This window comes from Acipenser ruthenus, chromosome 2, assembly GCF_902713425.1.
Source record: "Acipenser ruthenus chromosome 2, fAciRut3.2 maternal haplotype, whole genome shotgun sequence".
Classification (NCBI taxonomy): domain Eukaryota; kingdom Metazoa; phylum Chordata; class Actinopteri; order Acipenseriformes; family Acipenseridae; genus Acipenser; species Acipenser ruthenus.
The window spans coordinates 111,497,149-111,516,420 of NC_081190.1; the positions used below are offsets into that span (position 1 = coordinate 111,497,149).

Consider the following 19,272-nt stretch of genomic DNA (forward strand, 5'->3'; position numbering starts at 1 on the left):
GTTTATTTAGAGCAATGACGGAGAGGAGCGTCTTGCTGTCGTGCGACTGCTTGCTAAGCTTTTTGGAGCCAAGGACTCAGAACTGGCTACACAAAACCGACCGCTTTGGCAGTGCTTTCTTGGAAGGTCAGAAATTATCATTTTTATTGTCAAAAGTCAGTATATATATTTTTATTACTATTTTTATTTTTACAATATTGGTACCAGTAATCAAGTACCTATTCTACATATAGTAAATGTCTGTCTTTTTGTTTTTTTTAGGTTTAATGACATCCATGTGCCTGTTAGATTGGAATGTGTCAAATTTGCCAGCCACTGTCTGATGAACCACCCTGATTTAGCCAAAGATCTCACAGGTAAGAATGGAGCCTTTTATTTAGTCCATGAAATGATTAATGTCACAAACTTCAAACTTGCCAGACCTATTGTAGGGCCCTAATGAAATCCGTTTTATATTGAATTTTCAGATTTATTTTCCTGATTCTTTCTGGATTTTTTTCAGTTTTAAAAATCTGTAATTGTTTGTTTGTTTTTTATAACCACAAGTGTTTGATACATTGACAGCAACGATGAAAAAAATGACAAAAAAAAAAAAACCTTTGTAAACGGTTTTAATCAAAGTGCTTTCAGAAAAAAAGGTACTAATTGGCACAATGTAATAGAAACAAACTAGGAACATTGTACATTTTAAAACAATCAAAATGTAGGCTTTAGTGTTTTTTTTTCTTTTCAACAAAAGCTGAACTGTAACATTTCAAAATAGATTTAATGTTTTCATTAATAATTAATGACAAACAATGTAAATAAAAGCCTAAATATTTTGATTTATTCTAATTTAATAAAAAGGCACTTCGTAATATCTCCCTGAGAACTTTGGAGAAAAAATGCAGCAACTAGACGCTACATTCTGCAGTAGTCATGACAGTACTATCTGCTCAGAATAACTTGTAGGTAGTCGTTTTCCCCCCCAAGTGATAATGGTAGCTAGCAAGTGAAGGCTTTTTTACAGTTAAAATCACGGTCGTGTATGGTGGCTGAGAGGTGCAAAAAATAGTTTTTTCATGCGTTCCCATGACGTGTTTTTCTCGAAGTCTCTTGTCATGTGAACACCATGGTATTTCAATGTAATTTTTAAAATATATACATGTATATATTGTTTGTTTTAACTGATTTTGTGGCAATGTCCTCGGGTGCCTAATTTGTTTTTTTTCCTCTGAATTCCGCGATTCTGTCTGTGTTCTCCAACGCAGGTTTCATAGGGCCCTATTATTGGCTAATAGTGTCACTTGACCAACAGTCACTTTAGTGGTCGATAGTCAAATAACTGTTGCCCTCTGACATCACTCAGCAGTGAATAGTCAAAACACTATTGCCATCTTACATCACAGGTTTAATAAAACAGATATTGTCTTCGGTTTTCACTTTAGTAGTGGAACATTTCCCCTTGAAAAATCGACTGACCTCTAGTGAGCGATGTCACATTTACATCTCTTGGATCAACAGTTTTACAACATTGTATATGCAGTTTTCATTTCCCTTCCCCTTTTTTAATTCTTTTTTTTTTTTTTATTAGATTCTACCACCCTTATTGGCTAGCATGATGTGAAATTGCAAATAAATAAGATTAAAGAGTAAGTAGCGGGGTTCTGAAAAATAGTGTTATACGTCCCCACATTTTGCTACAACTGTTTAAATAACGTACCTGTAATTTATTTTCTTTAAAATCCTAACACCTTTTTTACACATCTTAAGTCTTTTTCAAAGCTTTTTTTAAAATGGCTGCTAATAGTGCACTTGATTATTGTCAAACGGGTAACACAGCAATAACGATCCATGATGTGGTACGGAACAGAAAAGCCAGAGCACTTTTTTGTGTGGGTTTTTTTTTAATCCTGCATTGATTTAGAGGACAGATCTCAAACCCCAGTGCACTAGAGCTGCCATTTTGAAAATAGCTTTGAAACAGACTTTGAAGTTATAAGTGTAAAAAGTTGTCAGGATGTTAACAATGAAAAGAGAAATTACAGGTACATTTTTAAACAGTTGTAGCAACGCATGGGGACACAACGCTATATTTTACTGAATCCCGTTACTTACTCTGGCCTGCTCTCCATTGTCTTGTAATTTGAGATCTTACTCTCATAACCTTTTTTTTTTTTTTAAACATGTTTTTGTTTTTTGTTTTTTACCTAGAGTTCCTCAAAGTTAGATCTCATGATCCTGAGGAGGCTATTCGCCATGATGTAATTGTTACCATAATAACTGCTGGCAAGAAAGACCTGTGTCTCGTCAACGATCAGTTGCTTGGGTTTGTGAGGGAAAGGACACTGGATAAAAGGGTAAGATTTTGAATGCTCAACACATCTCTTAACAGTCAATACAAAGTAAGTTGTCACATTAAGTTTTTCGTAATAAATGCTATATCTAATTATGATAGAACTTTGTTAGAATGTTCTTTCAGTGGCGTAAGATTTTGTCTTGGTGTACGTAATCTTTCAAATTTGTATTTCTATCCGTGGCTGCCAATGTACATTACATACCTATAGTGACATCTTGCTTAACGGCCACCTCAGTAGAAAGAGCATCTTTTCATGTTGGATATGCTTCTATTAACTTTGTATTTTGCCACAATATACTGTATTACCACAAATAGAACTGCAACAGTGTGTGTGTATAATATATGCTGAGCATCAAAAGAAACTTCCCTAACACATTTATTTAAAAAAAAAATAAGGTATACAAATGATGGACATTGACAAAATGTTTTTGGTTTCTTTTTAATCACTCAATCATTTCATCCTTGACCATGACACGCTTGAGTGACTATGACTGAAGCATATGCACTTAATCGCCTAATTAGTGAGACAGTTGATTGGACACTGGATATGGAGTGATTTTGGCTGTTGAATTGCAAGCTTGAATAAAAGCAATAAGCAAAGTCTGTTGAGAGTAGAGCCTTAATCGGCACAAAGAAAAGTCACTGCACCTGCTCAAATAGTTTGTCATTTTATCCAAATATAAGTGATAAGTTTCTTTTGATGCTCAGTGTACATATACATTTTCTTTTTCCACCATTTAAAAAAATTAATTATTCATTCCTTTGGATTTAACGGTGATCTCAATTGTAAACTTAAGAACCTGGAGAGCTCCCACACCCTTTGATTAAAAAAATAAAATAAAAATGTTAATGTTTTTGTGTTAAATGCATTTCCCTTCTGTGTAGTGGCGGGTCAGGAAAGAAGCAATGATGGGACTTGCACAGCTGTACAAAAAATACTGCCTGCACCACGAGGCAGGAAAAGATGCTGCACAGAAAGTGAGCTGGATCAAGGACAAGCTTCTCCATATCTACTACCAGAACAGCATTGATGACAAGTAAGTCCCAGCTGTTTGCTGTACCAAGAAATGCATTTTAATTAACTGGAATTATCATGTGTATTTGTAAACAACTTTTAGATTCTACTGTCATTGCAGTTAGGCTATTGTTCAAACTAAAGCTGTTCTAAACAAGACACACTTAAAACATTCTGCGGAGATGTTTGCCTGAAGCACTGTTAAAAAGCTAATGTAACTTATTTGTTTCCTGCTACAAAACAACTTTAGGGACGTGTTATTTTATTAGCAACCTTAGCTCCTCTTGATGTTATGAATTACTGTAGCAGAGGCAGCATTTGGAAGCGCTAATGGCAAGTTAGATACTGATTTTAAATGCTGTGTATTTTTTTGTCTAAGGTTACTGGTGGAAAAAATATTTGCTCAGTACATGGTCCCCCATAATCTGGAGACTCAGGAGAAAATGAAGTGTCTGTATTACCTGTACTCTTGCCTCGACCCTAATGCTGTCAAGTGAGTACTGTTAATGACTCTTTAAAAGGGGTTGCGATTCTGTAATTAACATACATTTGTGTGGCATCTTTTAAACTGCTTGTTTGAAAATTTAAGCATTGATTGTGTTATTCCGCAGAGCACTCAATGAAATGTGGAAATGTCAGAACATGCTGAGGAGTCAAGTACGAGAGCTTCTGGATTTGCATAAACAACCACCTGTAAGCAGCTGTGGGCCAGGGAGAGGGTTAAGCTCTTGATGATTTGTGTTTTCTTCCAAATTAGAAAGCACATGTTTGTTGGACAATGATTATAAAGTTGACTAACAGCCTAAATGTCTCCAGTTTCTTGGACAATAATACCAAACAACAATGCATCCCAAGCTGCAAATCCACTAACGTGTAATAATGTGAAAGGCCTTGGGATTTCTAAATGCCTGGATTTTCCTATGTAATTCATGCACCTGCGCATGTCAGTCAGATTTCATTTCTGTTTTCATTTATTTTTCCTAGTCTGAAGCAAACAATACAGCTATGTTTGGGAAGCTGATGACTATAGCAAGTAAGTGTTTTTTTACGTGGTTTGTTTGTTTGTTTGTTTGTTTGTTTGTTTATTTGTTAGATTCTTTTTTTTAAACTTACTTAAAGGGAGGTTGTGTATCTGTGGTTTTGCACTTTAAGATGTATGGCTTATACATAGTATCATTTTAACTTTAACAGAAAACCTTCCTGACCCTGGAAAAGCACAAGACTTCATGAAGAAGTTCAACCAGGTTCTGGGTGAAGATGAAAAGCTAAGGGTCCAGCTTGAGTTGCTGATCAGTCCAACATGTTCCTGCAAGCAGGCTGAAGTCTGTGTGGTCAGTAGATGTACTTATGCAGTATTAGAATACAAGCCAAGTTCAGCAAACCACTTTTAAGTTTGTACCAACTCTGCACTCAGTACTGGGTTTCAGAACTGCCTTCAATGAAGTCTAAGCCAGGAGTTTGTTAAATTTGTTCCTCCCTTGAAGCGCCTTGAACAACAATAGACACAGACATTTATTCATGCTGTGATTAATTATATCAGTTCACAGCAGGTTTAGCAGGGGCCCGATTTTGTTCAAACCTAGACATTTCAATAATATACCATTTTGCCATACTGCTTGTGGTGGTGGTGGTGTTGTGTGTGTGTGTGTTTGGTTTTTTTTTTGTTACTTAACTGCCTTGTTTGTTATCTTCCGCAGAGGGAAATAACCCGCAAGCTGGCAAATCCAAAGCAGCCAACAAATCCTTTTCTAGAAATGGTGAAGTTCCTCTTGGAGAGGATTGCACCTGTGCACATTGATTCTGAAGCTATCAGGTAATGTTTCTCTTCATTCTCTTTAGCAGGAAAAAAAAACAAATAAAAAAATACTGTTATTTAGTTGCTTGCTTGTCAGATTTTGAAGCAGTGTTTTTCTGCACTTGTGCTGTAATTTGTGAACAACACTTGTTGGCAGAGGTTTATGGAAGCATGATCCAATAGCTGACTACCTGTAGTCTCCACTCTTCGTACCTTGTCTTGAGGGCTCAAAAGAAGCTGGTGATTTCATAGTGACACCTAGTGTTGGAACATGTTGGTTGGTTGATTTGATGTTAAAAAAAAAAAAAAAAAATGTTAATGTTTGTGATGAATTCATAAATTTGCTCATGTTTAAAATATGGCAAGTATTAACTGCAGCATTTGTTTTTTTTGTTGGCAGTGCTTTAGTAAAACTGCTGAATAAATCGATAGAAGGCACTGCTGATGATGAAGAGGAGGGTGTAACGCCTGATGCAGCCATCCGATCTGGGCTGGAGCTGTTAAAGGTAACGAGAAAGCCCCCAAGAAGTTTGTTACAGTACGTCTAGTCTTTCTTGAGACGTGTTGGCTTACAGTTAAGGCATTGGTAAAGTATGCTCAGTATACTGTGGTGTCGGTGTCTAATGTCACGTATCTAGAGCTCTGCTTACTGCAGTTATAAATGGAGCACTGTCTTTACAGCAATTGTAACTTTTATTTTAGTTCATGACTGGCTTGCATAACCCTTTAATAGTATTGGCCTGTTTATACGTTTGGTCTAATGGGAAGTATAATATATATATTTTTTTGGTTTTTTTTACAGGTTCTGTCTTTCACTCACCCTACCTCCTTCCACTCTGCAGAGACTTATGAATCCCTCCTGCAGTGCCTCAAGATGGAAGATGAAAAGGTGGCGGAGGCAGCTATTCAGATTTTCAGAAACACTGGACACAAAATAGAAACTGAACTTCCGCAGATTCGATCGTGAGGACTCTGCTCATTTTATTGGCAAGCCAGTCCGTACCTCTCAAACTGCAAACATTAAAATCTGGGACAAGCAACTAAAAAGCAAAATAAATAGAGCTGATAGCTTACATTTCTTTCTCTTTTTTTAACATATAAGCTGTTACCTTCCTAAATTGTTCTACATGTTAATGAAGTGCCATAAATAATTATTTTTGGTTTCAAAGCGGGTTCTCAGATCTGCAATGTACTGTTTTATGTGGGTCAGTTGAGAGATATGGACCAGCTATTACTAGACTTGTTTTTGTTTTTATTTTATTTTTATGTATGTAAACATTCAGATAGTCTAATGTGGACACTTTTATATAAATAAATATGCATAAAATATAAAAACAGCATAAAAACGCATTTCCAAATGTGTTAATATTTCAACAGAGAAACAACATCATGAATCTGTTCTGTTACGCAGAAATCAAGATTAATACATCCAGTCAAAATAAACGTCTTCAACCAGCAAGGTACCGGCAAAACCATCTGTTAGTAATCCAGCATGATGTAACAGGGTCAGCTTCCATCTGTGAAATGCAGTTGGTTTTGGCAGAATAATTGCAGGGTGCCTGTTCTCTTTTTAGTATGTTAATCTGTATTTGTGTTTCACAGAACTCTTATTCCCATCCTACATCAAAAGGCAAAGCGAGGTACACCTCACCAGGCTAAGCAAGCAGTCCACTGCATACATGCAATATTCCACAACAAAGAAGTACAGCTTGCACAGATTTTTGAGGTAAATTGGTGCATTTGAAGAGCAACTTGGTATGGATATGAAACTAATGTATATTTTGTCTTAGTATATTTTGTCTGTTTTTAGTATCACTTTTTTTTAAAACTTTTATCCCAGTTTATAGAACCTCCACAACACTGCCCCTAGTGGCTGTAAGAAATACAATGTTCTGTAGTATTTCTTATTGAAGGGGCTCTAGTGGAGGCAGTACATATGGATCGCTTATTTAATTGTCCAGCCATTCATCCGTCTGGCACACATGGAATTGCAGTTTCAATTGTTAACAAATTTAGTGACTTTTCACAAATAGAGCTCAAGACATTAACTACATGTTTTTTTGTTTTTTTTGAAAGTCGCGTCCATTCTACTATTTGTACCTATCTATTCACCTCTTCAAATGTTGTAATAGTTATATCCCTAGTCTAGCTCTTTTTGTTCCAATTGGAGATCATATGTTTCAAGACTATTATTGTTATTTTTTTGTTCCAGCCTCTCAGTAGAAGCCTCAATGCTGATGTACCTGAGCAGCTGATAACTCCCCTGGTGTCCCTGGGGCACATCTCCATGCTGGCTCCAGACCAGTTTGCTTCTCCAATGAAATCTATTGTTGCTAACTTCATCGTCAAAGACCTCCTCATGAACGACAGAGTAAGACAAGCTGCTGACAAAATTCTCTGCTTATCAGTTCAAAGCTGAGATCTTTCTTTGCTAAAAAAAAAACCTGAATTGATGTCTGATTTCTTATGATGGAGTTGTAATACCATATGGAAAATATAGCTTTAGCCTTTTTTGATATCTGTAAAGGGTATAGCTGAGTTCATATGTGGGTTTTAATGTAGTAACTTTGCTTTTCCTTTTTACAGTTACATTATGTAAATGGAATTGACAATTTTTTTATGAATGACTCGACATTTTAGTATGCTTGCTTTGAAATTTAGAAGTTCACTAGAGTATGCAATTTCTAATCAAGTATATTAAAACTACATATTTCTGTACTACTAAATATTCTTTTCCGCTTTGTGCAGTCTGTGGGCAATAAGAATGGGAAGTTATGGTGTCCAGATGAAGAGGTTTCATCAGAAGTATTAGCAAAGGTGAGTCTTAAGCAGCTTAGACCCAAACCCAGATATTAAAACACCTGTGACCAGATAAAGCAAACCTGAATTCTTCCTGCAATAATGTGTTCCTGGCATTCTTTCTGCAAATGATATATTTTTGTAATAGTTTTTACAACTATAATACTAAAGTATTTTTGTATTTATTAATTTTAATGCAAGATTTAAACAAATACAGGTGTTATACCACAGGTTACTTACAACTTGAAGATCCTGCAATTAAAGATAGTTTGGCAGTCATACATTATTTCTTTTAATGGTTATCTAAGTGCCCCTTTTTTTCACCACCCTATCCTTACCAAACATTTTGAATTGTTCTGTTGATTTTAATGAAGTTTTGTTTGACAAACCTTTGGACAGGTTTTTTACTTCCTGAATATGTGAAAACATGTGATTTGTGACCATTCAATTGGCTTTCACCTGCTTCATGGTAACAGTATAGATGCAGGTAGATTCAGTTGAAAGTTCACAGTATTGCATGGTATCTCAACCAGGAAATAAAAATAGAGCAACAGAACTATGAACCATTTTGAATGAAAGCAACCTACGTTTAAAATGGCATGCATGACCTTAAATGCATGTACCATTGGCTCTAAAATGTAACATATTCTTAATTTGAGGTACACGCTATCAAACTGTTAGTACGCTGGTTGCTGGGTATGAGAAACAATCAGTCTAAATCAGCCAACTCTACTCTACGGTTACTGTCGGCCATGCTGGTCAGTGAAGGCGACTTAACGGAACAAAAGAAGATCAGGTAGGATGTGTGGTTTTTTTTTTTTTTTTTTGGGGGGGGGGGGGGGGGGGAGGATAGAGGTCATTTTCTGTCATATTTCTTTGTATCATGTTTTCAGTATTATAGGTGTGTGTTTTTAACTGTTAAGTGCCTGACCATTAATAATACACACCGAACTCGACACACTTCTATTGATATTATCGCATGGATTTGCTGATGACTTGTCTGCTTGTTCCAGTAAATCTGATATGTCTCGTCTGCGGCTGGCTGCTGGAGGTGCCATCATGAAGCTTTCACAAGAGCCCTGTTACCATGATATCATCACTCCAGAGCAGTTCCAGCTCTCTGCTCTTGTCATTAATGTAAGGATGGATATTTGTATATTTGAGCTAAACTAAACAGCAGGTAGTAAATTTAATAAATCAACTCGATCCTCGATCTGTTTTTTAAAAATATTTTTAAATTGATATATATATACTGTGTGTGTGTGTGTGTGTGTGTGTGTATATATATATGTATATACAGACGTGCTCAAATTTGTTGGTACCCTTACAGCTCATTGAAATAATGCTTCATTCCTCCTGAAAGGTGATGAAATTAAAAGCTATTTTATCATGTATACTTGCATGCCTTTGGTATGTCATAGAATAAAGCAAAGAAGCTGTGAAAAGAGATGAATTATTGCTTATTCTACAAAGATATTCTAAAATGGCCTGGACACATTTGTTGGTACCCCTTAGAAAAGATAATAAATAATTGGATTATAGTGATATTTCAAACTAATTAGTTTCTTTAATTAGTATCACACATGTCTCCAATCTTGTAATCAGTCATTCAGCCTATTTAAATGGAGAAAAGTAGTCACTGTGCTGTTTGGTATCATTGTGTGCACCACACTGAACATGGACCAGAGAAAGCAAAGGAGAGAGTTGTCTGAGGAGATCAGAAAGAAAATAATAGACAAGCATGGTAAAGGTAAAGGCTACAAGACCATCTCCAAGCAGCTTGATGTTCCTGTGACAACAGTTGCAAATATTATTAAGAAGTTTAAGGTCCATGGAACTGTAGCCAACCTCCCTGGGCGCGGCCGCAAGAGGAAAATCGACCCCAGATTGAACAGAAGGATAGTGCGAATGGTAGAAAAAGAACCAAGGATAACTGCCAAAGAGATACAAGCTGAACTCTAAGGTGAAGGTACGTCAGTTTCTGATCGCACCATCCGTTGCTTTTTGAGCGAAAGTGGGCTCCATGGAAGAAGACCCAGGAGGACTCCACTTTTGAAAGAAAAACATAAAGCCAGACTGGAATTTGCTAAAATGCATACTGACAAGCCACAATCCTTCTGGGAGAATGTCCTTTGGACAGATGAGTCAGAACTGGAGCTTTTTGGCAAGTCACATCAGCTCTATGTTCACAGACGAAAAAATGAAGCTTTCAAAGAAAAGAACACCATACCTACAGTGAAACGTGGAGGAGGCTTGGTTATGTTTTGGGGCTGCTTTGCTGCGCCTGGCACAGGGTGCCTTGAATCTGTGCAGGGCACAATGAAATCTCAAGACTATCAAGGCATTCTGGAGCGAAACGTACTGCCCATTGTCAGAAAGCTCTGTCTGTCGCAGGTCATGGGTCCTCCAACAGGACAATGACCCAAAACACAAGGCTAAAAGCACCCATGAATGGATGGGAACAAAACATTGGACTATTCTGAAGTGGCCTTCTATGAGTCCTGATCTGAATCCTATCGAACATCTATGGAAAGAGCTGAAACTTGCAGTCTGGAGAAGGCACCCATCAAACCTGAGACAGCTGGAGCAGTTTGCTCAGGAAGAGTGGGCCAAACTACCTGTTAACAGGTGCAGAAGTCTCATTGAGAGCTACAGAAAATGTTTGATTGCAGTGATTGCCTCTAAAGGTTGTGCAACAAAATATTAGGTTAGCGGTCCCATCATTTTTGTCCATGCCCTTTTCATTTGTTTTCTTATTTACAATATTATGTTGAATAAAAAATCAAATTTCTATTAAATATGGAATAAACAATGATGGATGTCAATTACTTTTGTCAGTTTCAAGTTATTTCAGAGAAAATTGTGCATTCTTCGTTTTTTGTGGAGGGGTACCAACAAATTTGAGCACGTCTGTGTATATATATATATATATATATATATATATATATATATATATATAGTGAGAAGGAAAGTACAGAGCTTCAATGTTTGATTCTTTTAATTCAATTTGAATTAAGTTTTTTTCCATACCCGTTTGTGCAATCATGTGCCGATGTTAATGATGTGCTCTTTCTTTCTCAAGGATGAGTGTTACCAAGTAAGGCAGATATTTGCACAGAAAGTGCACGTGGCCCTGGTGAAGTTACAGCTTCCTCTTGAGTACATGGGCATCTTTTCTTTATGTGCCAAAGATCCTGTTAAAGAGAGGAGGGCGCATGCTCGACAGTGTCTGCTGAAAAACATCAGTATCCGAAGGGAGTATATCAAGCAGAATCCAATGGCTCATGGTTAGTATTGCCAGAGATAGCTCTTTTATTTGATCTGTCTCACGTATTGAATTTAATTATTTTTATAAATCCATGTTCACTCGTGTATTTGTTTTAAATAAGAAAGCTGGCCTACTGTAAATGTTACTTGTTTAACACACGAGTATTGGAGCAGGAGATTAATCTGAACTATTTCCTTGCAAATCTTTTTAGAAATTGATGGTCTTTTTTATGTTTTAAAGAGAAGCTGTTGTCTCTGCTACCTGAATATGTGGTACCGTACATGATCCATCTCCTGGCTCATGATCCAGATTTTACCAAGCCTCAGGATTCTGAGCAGCTTCGTGACATCAAAGAGTAAGTGTTGCACAGGTCTAATAATTAATACAAGGTCGCAATGCGGTATTAAAGTACTTAATAGGAGCATGTAGGAACATGTATTTAGAAATCTGTAGCTTAACTAGGTGAGCTACATATTGCCTCAGTCCAAATGTATTTATTTGGCAGTCCTACACTTAAAGTAATGTTTGTAATTGTAATACATGATTTAGATTTTGTTTTTGGACCTGTAACTTGCTGTATTAGAGTGTGTGTTTTTTTTGTTTGTTTTTTTCCTAATGTACTTTTTTAGATTTTTATTAGAAGTAATTTTGTAATTCACCTTCTCCCCCCCTTAGGTGCTTGTGGTTCATGTTGGAAGTTTTAATGACGAAGAATGAAAATAACAGCCATGCATTTTTGAAAAAAATGGTGGATAACATAAAACAAACCAAGGATGCTCAGGCTCCAGATGACCCCAAGACAAATGAGGTCAGTTGAACTATGATTGAATCTTTTTTTCATGGCAGCAAGGCTGCTTTTAGTTCTTTTAAAGTGTTCAGTGTAGCCAGGGACCAAGACCTGATCTGAATCATGACTGCTACCTTGGAAGTCATCTCATTGGAAATAAGATTTCTCTTAATTGTGTGAAGTGTGTTTGGAAACTGATCAAGCTCCTGACTACTGATACATTATTGGGTTTATCACTTCAATCTTGAATAACACTTGATTTTATGTTGGATTTTCTTACAGAAACTCTACATTGTATGTGATATTGCACTGTTTGTAATTGTTAACAAAAGCACAACCTGTCATTTGGAGTCGCCCAAGGATCCTGTACTACCTACCAAATTTTTCACTCCACCAGACAAAGTAGGTTACATTTTACACTAATGCATCAAACGAAAATGAGTTGCACTTAAATAAAATATGTACTCATTATACAACTTGCCTCCTTTGGGACTATCAAGGATATAAATAGAAAGTATTTGCATTGAAACAGAGGCCTAATTACATTGATGGGGCTGTGAAAGTAAGTGACATGTTTAGCCCCATATCCAAGCTGGAGTAGTGCAAGTCACTACAAATAAACAGCTTTAATGTAATCTAAAATAGGTTTAATGATGTATTTTTATTCTTTAGAATAGTGACTTTAATACTTATTGATACTTATAATTGGTTCTTGCTCTTGCATGCATGCAATATCTAACTTTTTTTCTGAGTGCTAAAATAGGACTGTGGTAAACCTAAAGATAAACCTTTCATAATTTCATACCTACAGGATTTCATAAACGACAAGGAATATCTCTCACTGGAAGCCAGAACAGTCCTCCTAACGGGAAAGGTTTGCTTTTTTGATATCTGTTCATTTTTTTTTTTTTTTTTAAAAGAGCAAGTTACATGTAATTAACACATAAACTCTTTTTATTTTTTTATTTTTTTTAGCCCAAACCAGCCAGTGTGTTAGGTACAGTAAACAAACCCCTGTCTGTTACTGGTAAGAGGCCGTACAACAGGACAGCAGGTTCAGAAACTGGAAGTAACGTCAGTGGGAATTCAGAACCAAGCTCACCATCAGGAAACAAAGGAAGGTAAGGAGGACTTGTTTTGTGACTTGATACCTGGATTTGACTTGTCTGATTACTCAGTGCAGGGGAAGATGGTGGAGGCAGGAATCCATATGTATATTTTTTGCATGTTTGGGTATACATATTTCAGAGCATATCAGAATCTGGTTGTGTGAAAGCATCTACATGTCAGACTTGCCATGGTTGTAGCATTTTCACTTATGCATTGTTAATCAACATTGAGAGACTTCACTAATTACAAATTAACCACCTGTTCAAAACAAATCTAAATTGTATATATGTTAAAATAATGAAGTTAAATCTGAATTTTGTTTGCTCTGTATAAGAGAGCAGGGCACAGATGCTTCAGAGACGGGAGCAAGTGAGAATGAAGAGAACCCAGTTATACTGCTCTCGGTGACGCCAGTTAAAACTGAACCTGTGAAAAACAAGGTAAACGTAATAGTGTGTGTGTGTTTTGCAGAAATCCACCCTTTAAGACATGCCTACTGTCTGTTTCTGTAAAACCGATTCCAAATACAAGTCTTTTAAATCTGATCTCGCAGACCAAGATTACCAACTGTCTTTGAAACCAGCAGGTGTTAATGTTGTGTTTCATTTGGAGGTGTATCTCCGAGTACATATTAATGTATCCTTTATCAGTGGCGCTTGTATGCTTCAACTGCTAACAACTTAAACCATTTCAGAAGGCATTTTTTTATATTTTAATATTATGGAAGCTCATCAGGCAGAATTTAACTGTACCCTTAACTTTTTAACCTATGACTTTAATGTGGTTATGTTCATGTGAGTGTTTGATTTCATTGATAGGTCTGTTTTCTGGCCCTATCAATGACCACGCACTTTGAGATGCCATTTCTTTAGTCATGTTGCATAACCAGTGTTAAGTAAGAATCAACTGTTTCACTGCCACATCTCTTTGCTTATCAGTGATACAAAGCATCCCCCCCCCCCCCCCCCCCATTTATGGACCAGATTTTAATTTGTTAAACAAACGTTAGTCAGTGTTTTGAGAATTAACAGTTATTCCTTTTAGTATTATACCTTAACAGCTTGGATCAGGCTTGAGTTCTCTCTAGTTGCAATGTTCCCCTAAAGTTCTGCAGCACGCAATATTTGGGGACAACCATTTGCCACAACTGTGCTACAGGTTGATGTGCATCCTTGGTTTCTTTCATCCCATAGGAGGTGAATTCTGAGCAGTCTGCTACAGGCAATGACAGTGCCGAGCGTGGGAAGAAGCGAGCGGCACCTGCTGATGGAAGTGAGAACATGCATCAGAACCCAGAGGAGGACCAGCCAGGTGAAATGGGTGGACCTGTACCCCCTAAACCCAGGCGGGGACGGCCCCCCAAATCACAGACTCCAGGCAGCACTGACAAAAGCAGCGAGGCAAAGACAGGTGGGAGAGGGAGGAAGAGGGCAGCACCCACCCTGGAGAGTCCTGGAGGGCTGGAGGCAGCAAATGTCAAAGTACCAAAACAGCAGAAGGACACAGAGGCAAAGAAAGCACCAGCACAGAGGCAAATGGATTTGCAAAGGTAATGGGTTAAAACTGGATGTTGGGCAGCCTACATTTTAATATTTAATATGTTGAAAATTGAAGTATACTAAAATGTTTACCCAAAAAAGAAAACAATATGGCTTGAGTATTGTTTAATCTACAAACATGTATTACTACTATGAATGAGTATGTAGTTTTAGTAAAATACTGAGTATTGTTTACTTCACCTTGTTGGAATACTTATAGGATGTTATGAATTTGATCACAAGTGTTGTAGTAAAATAAATAACCATCTACAAGGGTTAGGGAAAGTAGTGTTTTATCCTTTTTTTTGTCCATTAAATCCAGTGAAAGTAAGATTTTGCTTTTAATGTTTTTCCTGAAATTTAGCACAAAGTAAAGCATTGTTTACCTGCACTATAAGGTTGTATATAGCAGATAAATTATTACTGTATGTTCCATATAATGTCAGTCTGAAGTTTAAGAATGACAAATGTTTGCATTTTTCAGCAGCCAGTTTTTGGGCAGTGATGGCGATTCTCTGTTGGATGTAGAGTCCAGCCCAGATTGCTTTGTAAAGGAGATGGATCTGTTTAGTAATGAGAGCAGCCAGGAAGAGCTTGCAGAGACAGAACTAACTCAGGGAGCTACTCTTCAGGTGCACAAGGGAAAGGCAGACAAATATTACGCTGTTGAATACATTTCAATTCACAGACCAGGCTAGCTTTATTAACCAATAATTGTGTGTTTTAACTTAACAGTATGAGGTTTAGTTTTAATTTAACACTTTTGTCCTGGAGACTTCAGTGGTTGTAGTTCTGACTGCGCTTTAGAATCATGCTAGTGCAAAAAGTTTGAACTTCTCCTGTTTTCTACAAAAGAAGTTACACCAACTCAAGTGCAAAAATAATGTTAATATGGCTGCCGCTTGTGATCTGACTTTTTTAATCTGACTTAATATATTCTCATATATACTTTCACTTTATAGCCATTATTTTTTCCATCCGTTATTTATTAAACCACTTTATCAGAGGTGCCATTCATGCTGATTTTGCTCAAACTCATGTCTAGTTTATTTGTAGTGACGTGAAGACAAAACAAATGCATACAGTAATTGTTTTATTCTAACCACCAGTGGCATATAGTCACTTGGGGTGGATGTGTTTTTTTTATTATTCTGAGTAGAAAGGAACCCTTTATCAGTTAAACTTTTTCACAACAGAGCAGGGTTGTTTTTTTTGTATTCAGCCGATGAAGGACTTGTAGTCCGAAACGTCCTGATTAAAGGTAGAATAATTGATTACAAATCAATTAAGTACCTGAAATATCCTTTTCTCTTTTTTCTTTTTTCTTATTGATCATTTTGGTACACAGCAGTTTTCCTTTTTCTCAAACTTTACATTTATTTATTTATTTGATTTATTTATTTATTTAGATACACTGTATTGGTTTTGTTGGTAGTACAGTACTATATTTTCAACAGAAGTATTTTAATTCATAACAATATGATTCTGAAAGTATCACTTGCCATGAGACTACACGTGGATTGTAATACAGTACATACTTTTAAATCGGATACGGATTGTAGCAGTATGTAAAGTTCCCCGTTAATGACCCAAGAGCAAAATTAAATCAAAATATTACCCATGCACAGAACTATCTACAATGTAAAAGCTAATGCAATTTAGCAAAAGATTTAAAAAAAAAAAAAACTACCTTCCAGATTTGCAACACCCAATGCCCCTGTGTGAAAAAGTAATCGCCCCCTTAGATTCAATAACTGGTTACGCCACCTTTAGCAGCAATAACTGCAACCAAACGCTTCCTGTAGTTATTGATTAGTCTCTCACAGCGCCGTGGAGGAATTTTGGCCCATTCCTCCATGCAGAACTGCTTCAACTCAGTGACATTTGAACTGCTCGTTTTCAGGTCCTGCCCCAACATCTCAATGGGGTTTAGGTCTGGACTTTGACTAGGCCATTCCAAAACTTTAAATTTCTTGTTCTTCAACCATTCTGATGTAGACTTGCTTGTGTGTTTCGGGTCATTGTCTTGCTGCATGACCCAGCTGCGCTTCAGCTTCAGCTCCAGCTCACGGACGGGTGGCCTGACATTCTCCTGTAGAATTCTCTGATACAGAGCAGAATTCATGGTTCCTTCAATGATGGCAAGGCGTCCAGGTCCTGATGCAGCAAAGCATCCCCAAACCATGACACTACCACCACCATGCTTGACCGTTGGTATGAGGTTCTTACTGTGGAATGCAGTTTTTTGGTTTTTGCCAGACATAACGGGGCCCATGTCGGCCAAAAAGTTCCGCTTTTGACTCATCTGTCCATAGAACGTTGTTCCAGAACTCTTGCGGATCATCCAGGTGCTTTTTGGCAAACTTGAGACGAGCATTCATGTTATCTTGGTGAGCAATGGTTTCTGCCTTACTACTGTGCCATGAATCCCATTTTTGCCCAGTGTCTTTCTGATGGTGGAGTCATGAACACTGACCTTAGCTGAGGCGAGAGAGGCCTGCAAATCCCTGGATGTTCTAGGGTTCTTTGACTTCCTGGACAATTTTACGCCTTGCTCTTGGAGAGATTTTGGCAGGACGGCCACTCCTGGGAAGATTCACTACTGTCCCAAACTTTCTCCATTTGGACAATATGGCTCTGACTGTGGTTCGGTGGAGCCCCAGAGCCTTAGAAATGACTTTGGCTTTGTAACCCTTTCCATACTGATAGGCATCAACAACTTTTTTCCGGAGGTCTTCAGGAATTTCTTTTGTTCGTGGCATGATGTGCCTCTAGAACCTGTGTGCTGACAACTTCACTCTGATGGTAAGGGCCAAAGTTAGTCAGATTTATATTCGGCAAGGCTGGCCCAAAGCAGGCCTGGTTGTTAACCAAAGTATTCAAACAGCTGACCCTAATTATCCCTTTAATTGGGTTGCGTTAACTAGGGGGGGGGGGGCAATAACTTTTTCACACCTGAAGATTGCATGTTTGATTACCTTGCACACCAAACAAATGAAAGAAGCACCAAACTTTGTGATTTTCTCTCTGACTCCTCTATATACTGTTACAACCCACAAAAAAATCTGACCAAATACAATGTCAAAAATGTGCAAAAATGCAGAAAATCAGACTGGGCAAATACTTTTTCACGGCACTATGTTTATATGCAACATAATAGAAAGTAATAATCTCTGAGGTATGTGGTATTTAATTTTTTTTAATTTATTTTTATTTATTTATTTTAATTTAGTGGTTGGCAATTGTTTTTATTGTTTTCTCCCCAATTTAGTAATGTCCAATTATTTTTAAGCTCAGCCCACCACTGTCACCTCTGCGCTGACTCGTGAGGGGCGAAGACGAACACACGCTGTCCTCCGAAGTGTGTGTCGTCTGTCATCAGCCGCCCACTTCTTTACACACTGCAGACTCACCATGCAGCCACCCGTGGGCAGCTTACAGGCAAGCCCGCAGCTGTCTGGCCAGACCACAGGGGTTGCTGATGCGCAGTGAGCCGAGGACACCCAGGCCAACCTAGCCCTCCTCCCTCCCCCCCCCCCCCCCCACCCCCCCCCCCCCCCCCCCCGGTGGTGCTCGGCCAATTGAGTGCTGCCCCCTGGGAGCTCCCGTTCATGTCTTTTCCTTGAGAAACTGTATAAAATAGGTAGTAAAGGAAACAAGAGCTTTCTTTCTTTCTTTATTTATTTATTTATTTATTTAATTATTAATTTATTTATTTTTAAATCAAGCCATTTAAATCGCGATTTTTAATCTGATTTCACAGCAGTGCGAAATTGTGACACAATGTGTTGAGGGATTTGCCCAGCATCCCATTTTAAGTGAATCTCTTTGCTCCAAGTCATTTGCTATATCTGCTTCCTGCAGACGATAACTTGTGTTCATTTAGATATACATTTTAATATCCTGTTCTTTCTTTGTCAGGTAAAAAGGAGGACTGTACGAAGACCAAGAAAGTAAAACACCTGTTTCAGGAAGTCTTCAGGGCACCCAGATCTGTACAGAAGCTGAAGTTCCTTAATTATACAGCTCTTTGCCCTGAGAATACAAGACACGTTTTGAAAGCAAGCTTTCTCCTCAGCGAAAAAAACATTTTTTGGGGGGGGGGGGGGGGGGGGGGGGGGGACTCTTGGAACGGAGGCCCAAGCATTCGTTCATGCTTCATGGAGACTTATTTTTTATGGAACTTTTAAAATATAAATTCAGGTCCCAAAACATGGATGTTTAAATTCTGCTGACAAGATATCATCATCATTTTGCTGAAAGCAATTTCTTTCCAGAAGAGTCTCCAGGTTGACTTTAAAAATAATTTCAAGCCAAATAATCCCACTGCCTACTCTTGCAAGAGCAAATTCATTTTTGCCCATCATACAGTGTCGGGTGGAGGGAAAACCGGTAGGTTTTGGTGTTCTTTGTGAAACTTGCGCTCCCAGTGGAACCACAAACATTGAAATCTAGCAGTTGTTTCAAAGTTAATTGCTTGTTCTCGATAATAAAAATGAATTGTATCATTCCCAACAGATGCTTATCCCTGAAGTTTTACAGATTTAGTTCTTGCCTACATTTTTAACGAAGACCATGTTTTAAAGCTGTAGCAGGTAATGTGGTTCTTATACAGAGGCCTT

General features: G+C 37.7%; 1 protein-coding gene across 2 annotated transcripts in view; it reads left to right on the top strand.

Moving 5' to 3' along the window:
• Nucleotides 1-18,757, top strand: part of LOC117409394 (sister chromatid cohesion protein PDS5 homolog A) — a 44,233-nt gene extending 25,476 nt beyond the window's left edge. The window contains exons 9-33 of one of the 2 annotated variants that reach the window (XM_034015376.3): nt 11-126; nt 262-356; nt 2,194-2,339; nt 3,224-3,375; nt 3,733-3,846; nt 3,965-4,046; nt 4,338-4,386; nt 4,545-4,684; nt 5,051-5,166; nt 5,549-5,654; nt 5,951-6,111; nt 6,751-6,874; nt 7,361-7,519; nt 7,897-7,965; nt 8,607-8,743; nt 8,961-9,084; nt 11,030-11,234; nt 11,456-11,570; nt 11,891-12,023; nt 12,285-12,404; nt 12,814-12,876; nt 12,978-13,123; nt 13,447-13,552; nt 14,306-14,661; nt 18,572-18,757. In XM_034015376.3, coding sequence (XP_033871267.3) covers nt 11-126; nt 262-356; nt 2,194-2,339; nt 3,224-3,375; nt 3,733-3,846; nt 3,965-4,046; nt 4,338-4,386; nt 4,545-4,684; nt 5,051-5,166; nt 5,549-5,654; nt 5,951-6,111; nt 6,751-6,874; nt 7,361-7,519; nt 7,897-7,965; nt 8,607-8,743; nt 8,961-9,084; nt 11,030-11,234; nt 11,456-11,570; nt 11,891-12,023; nt 12,285-12,404; nt 12,814-12,876; nt 12,978-13,123; nt 13,447-13,552; nt 14,306-14,661; nt 18,572-18,575 — 3,138 coding nt within the window. In that variant the 3' untranslated portion in view covers nt 18,576-18,757. Of the gene's footprint in view, nt 1-10; nt 127-261; nt 357-2,193; nt 2,340-3,223; nt 3,376-3,732; nt 3,847-3,964; nt 4,047-4,337; nt 4,387-4,544; nt 4,685-5,050; nt 5,167-5,548; nt 5,655-5,950; nt 6,112-6,525; nt 6,609-6,750; nt 6,875-7,360; nt 7,520-7,896; nt 7,966-8,606; nt 8,744-8,960; nt 9,085-11,029; nt 11,235-11,455; nt 11,571-11,890; nt 12,024-12,284; nt 12,405-12,813; nt 12,877-12,977; nt 13,124-13,446; nt 13,553-14,305; nt 14,662-18,571 lie in introns of those variants that run through there. The other variant, XR_009310054.1, reaches the window with a different exon arrangement.
• The last annotated feature ends 515 nt before the right edge of the window (nt 18,758-19,272 follow it).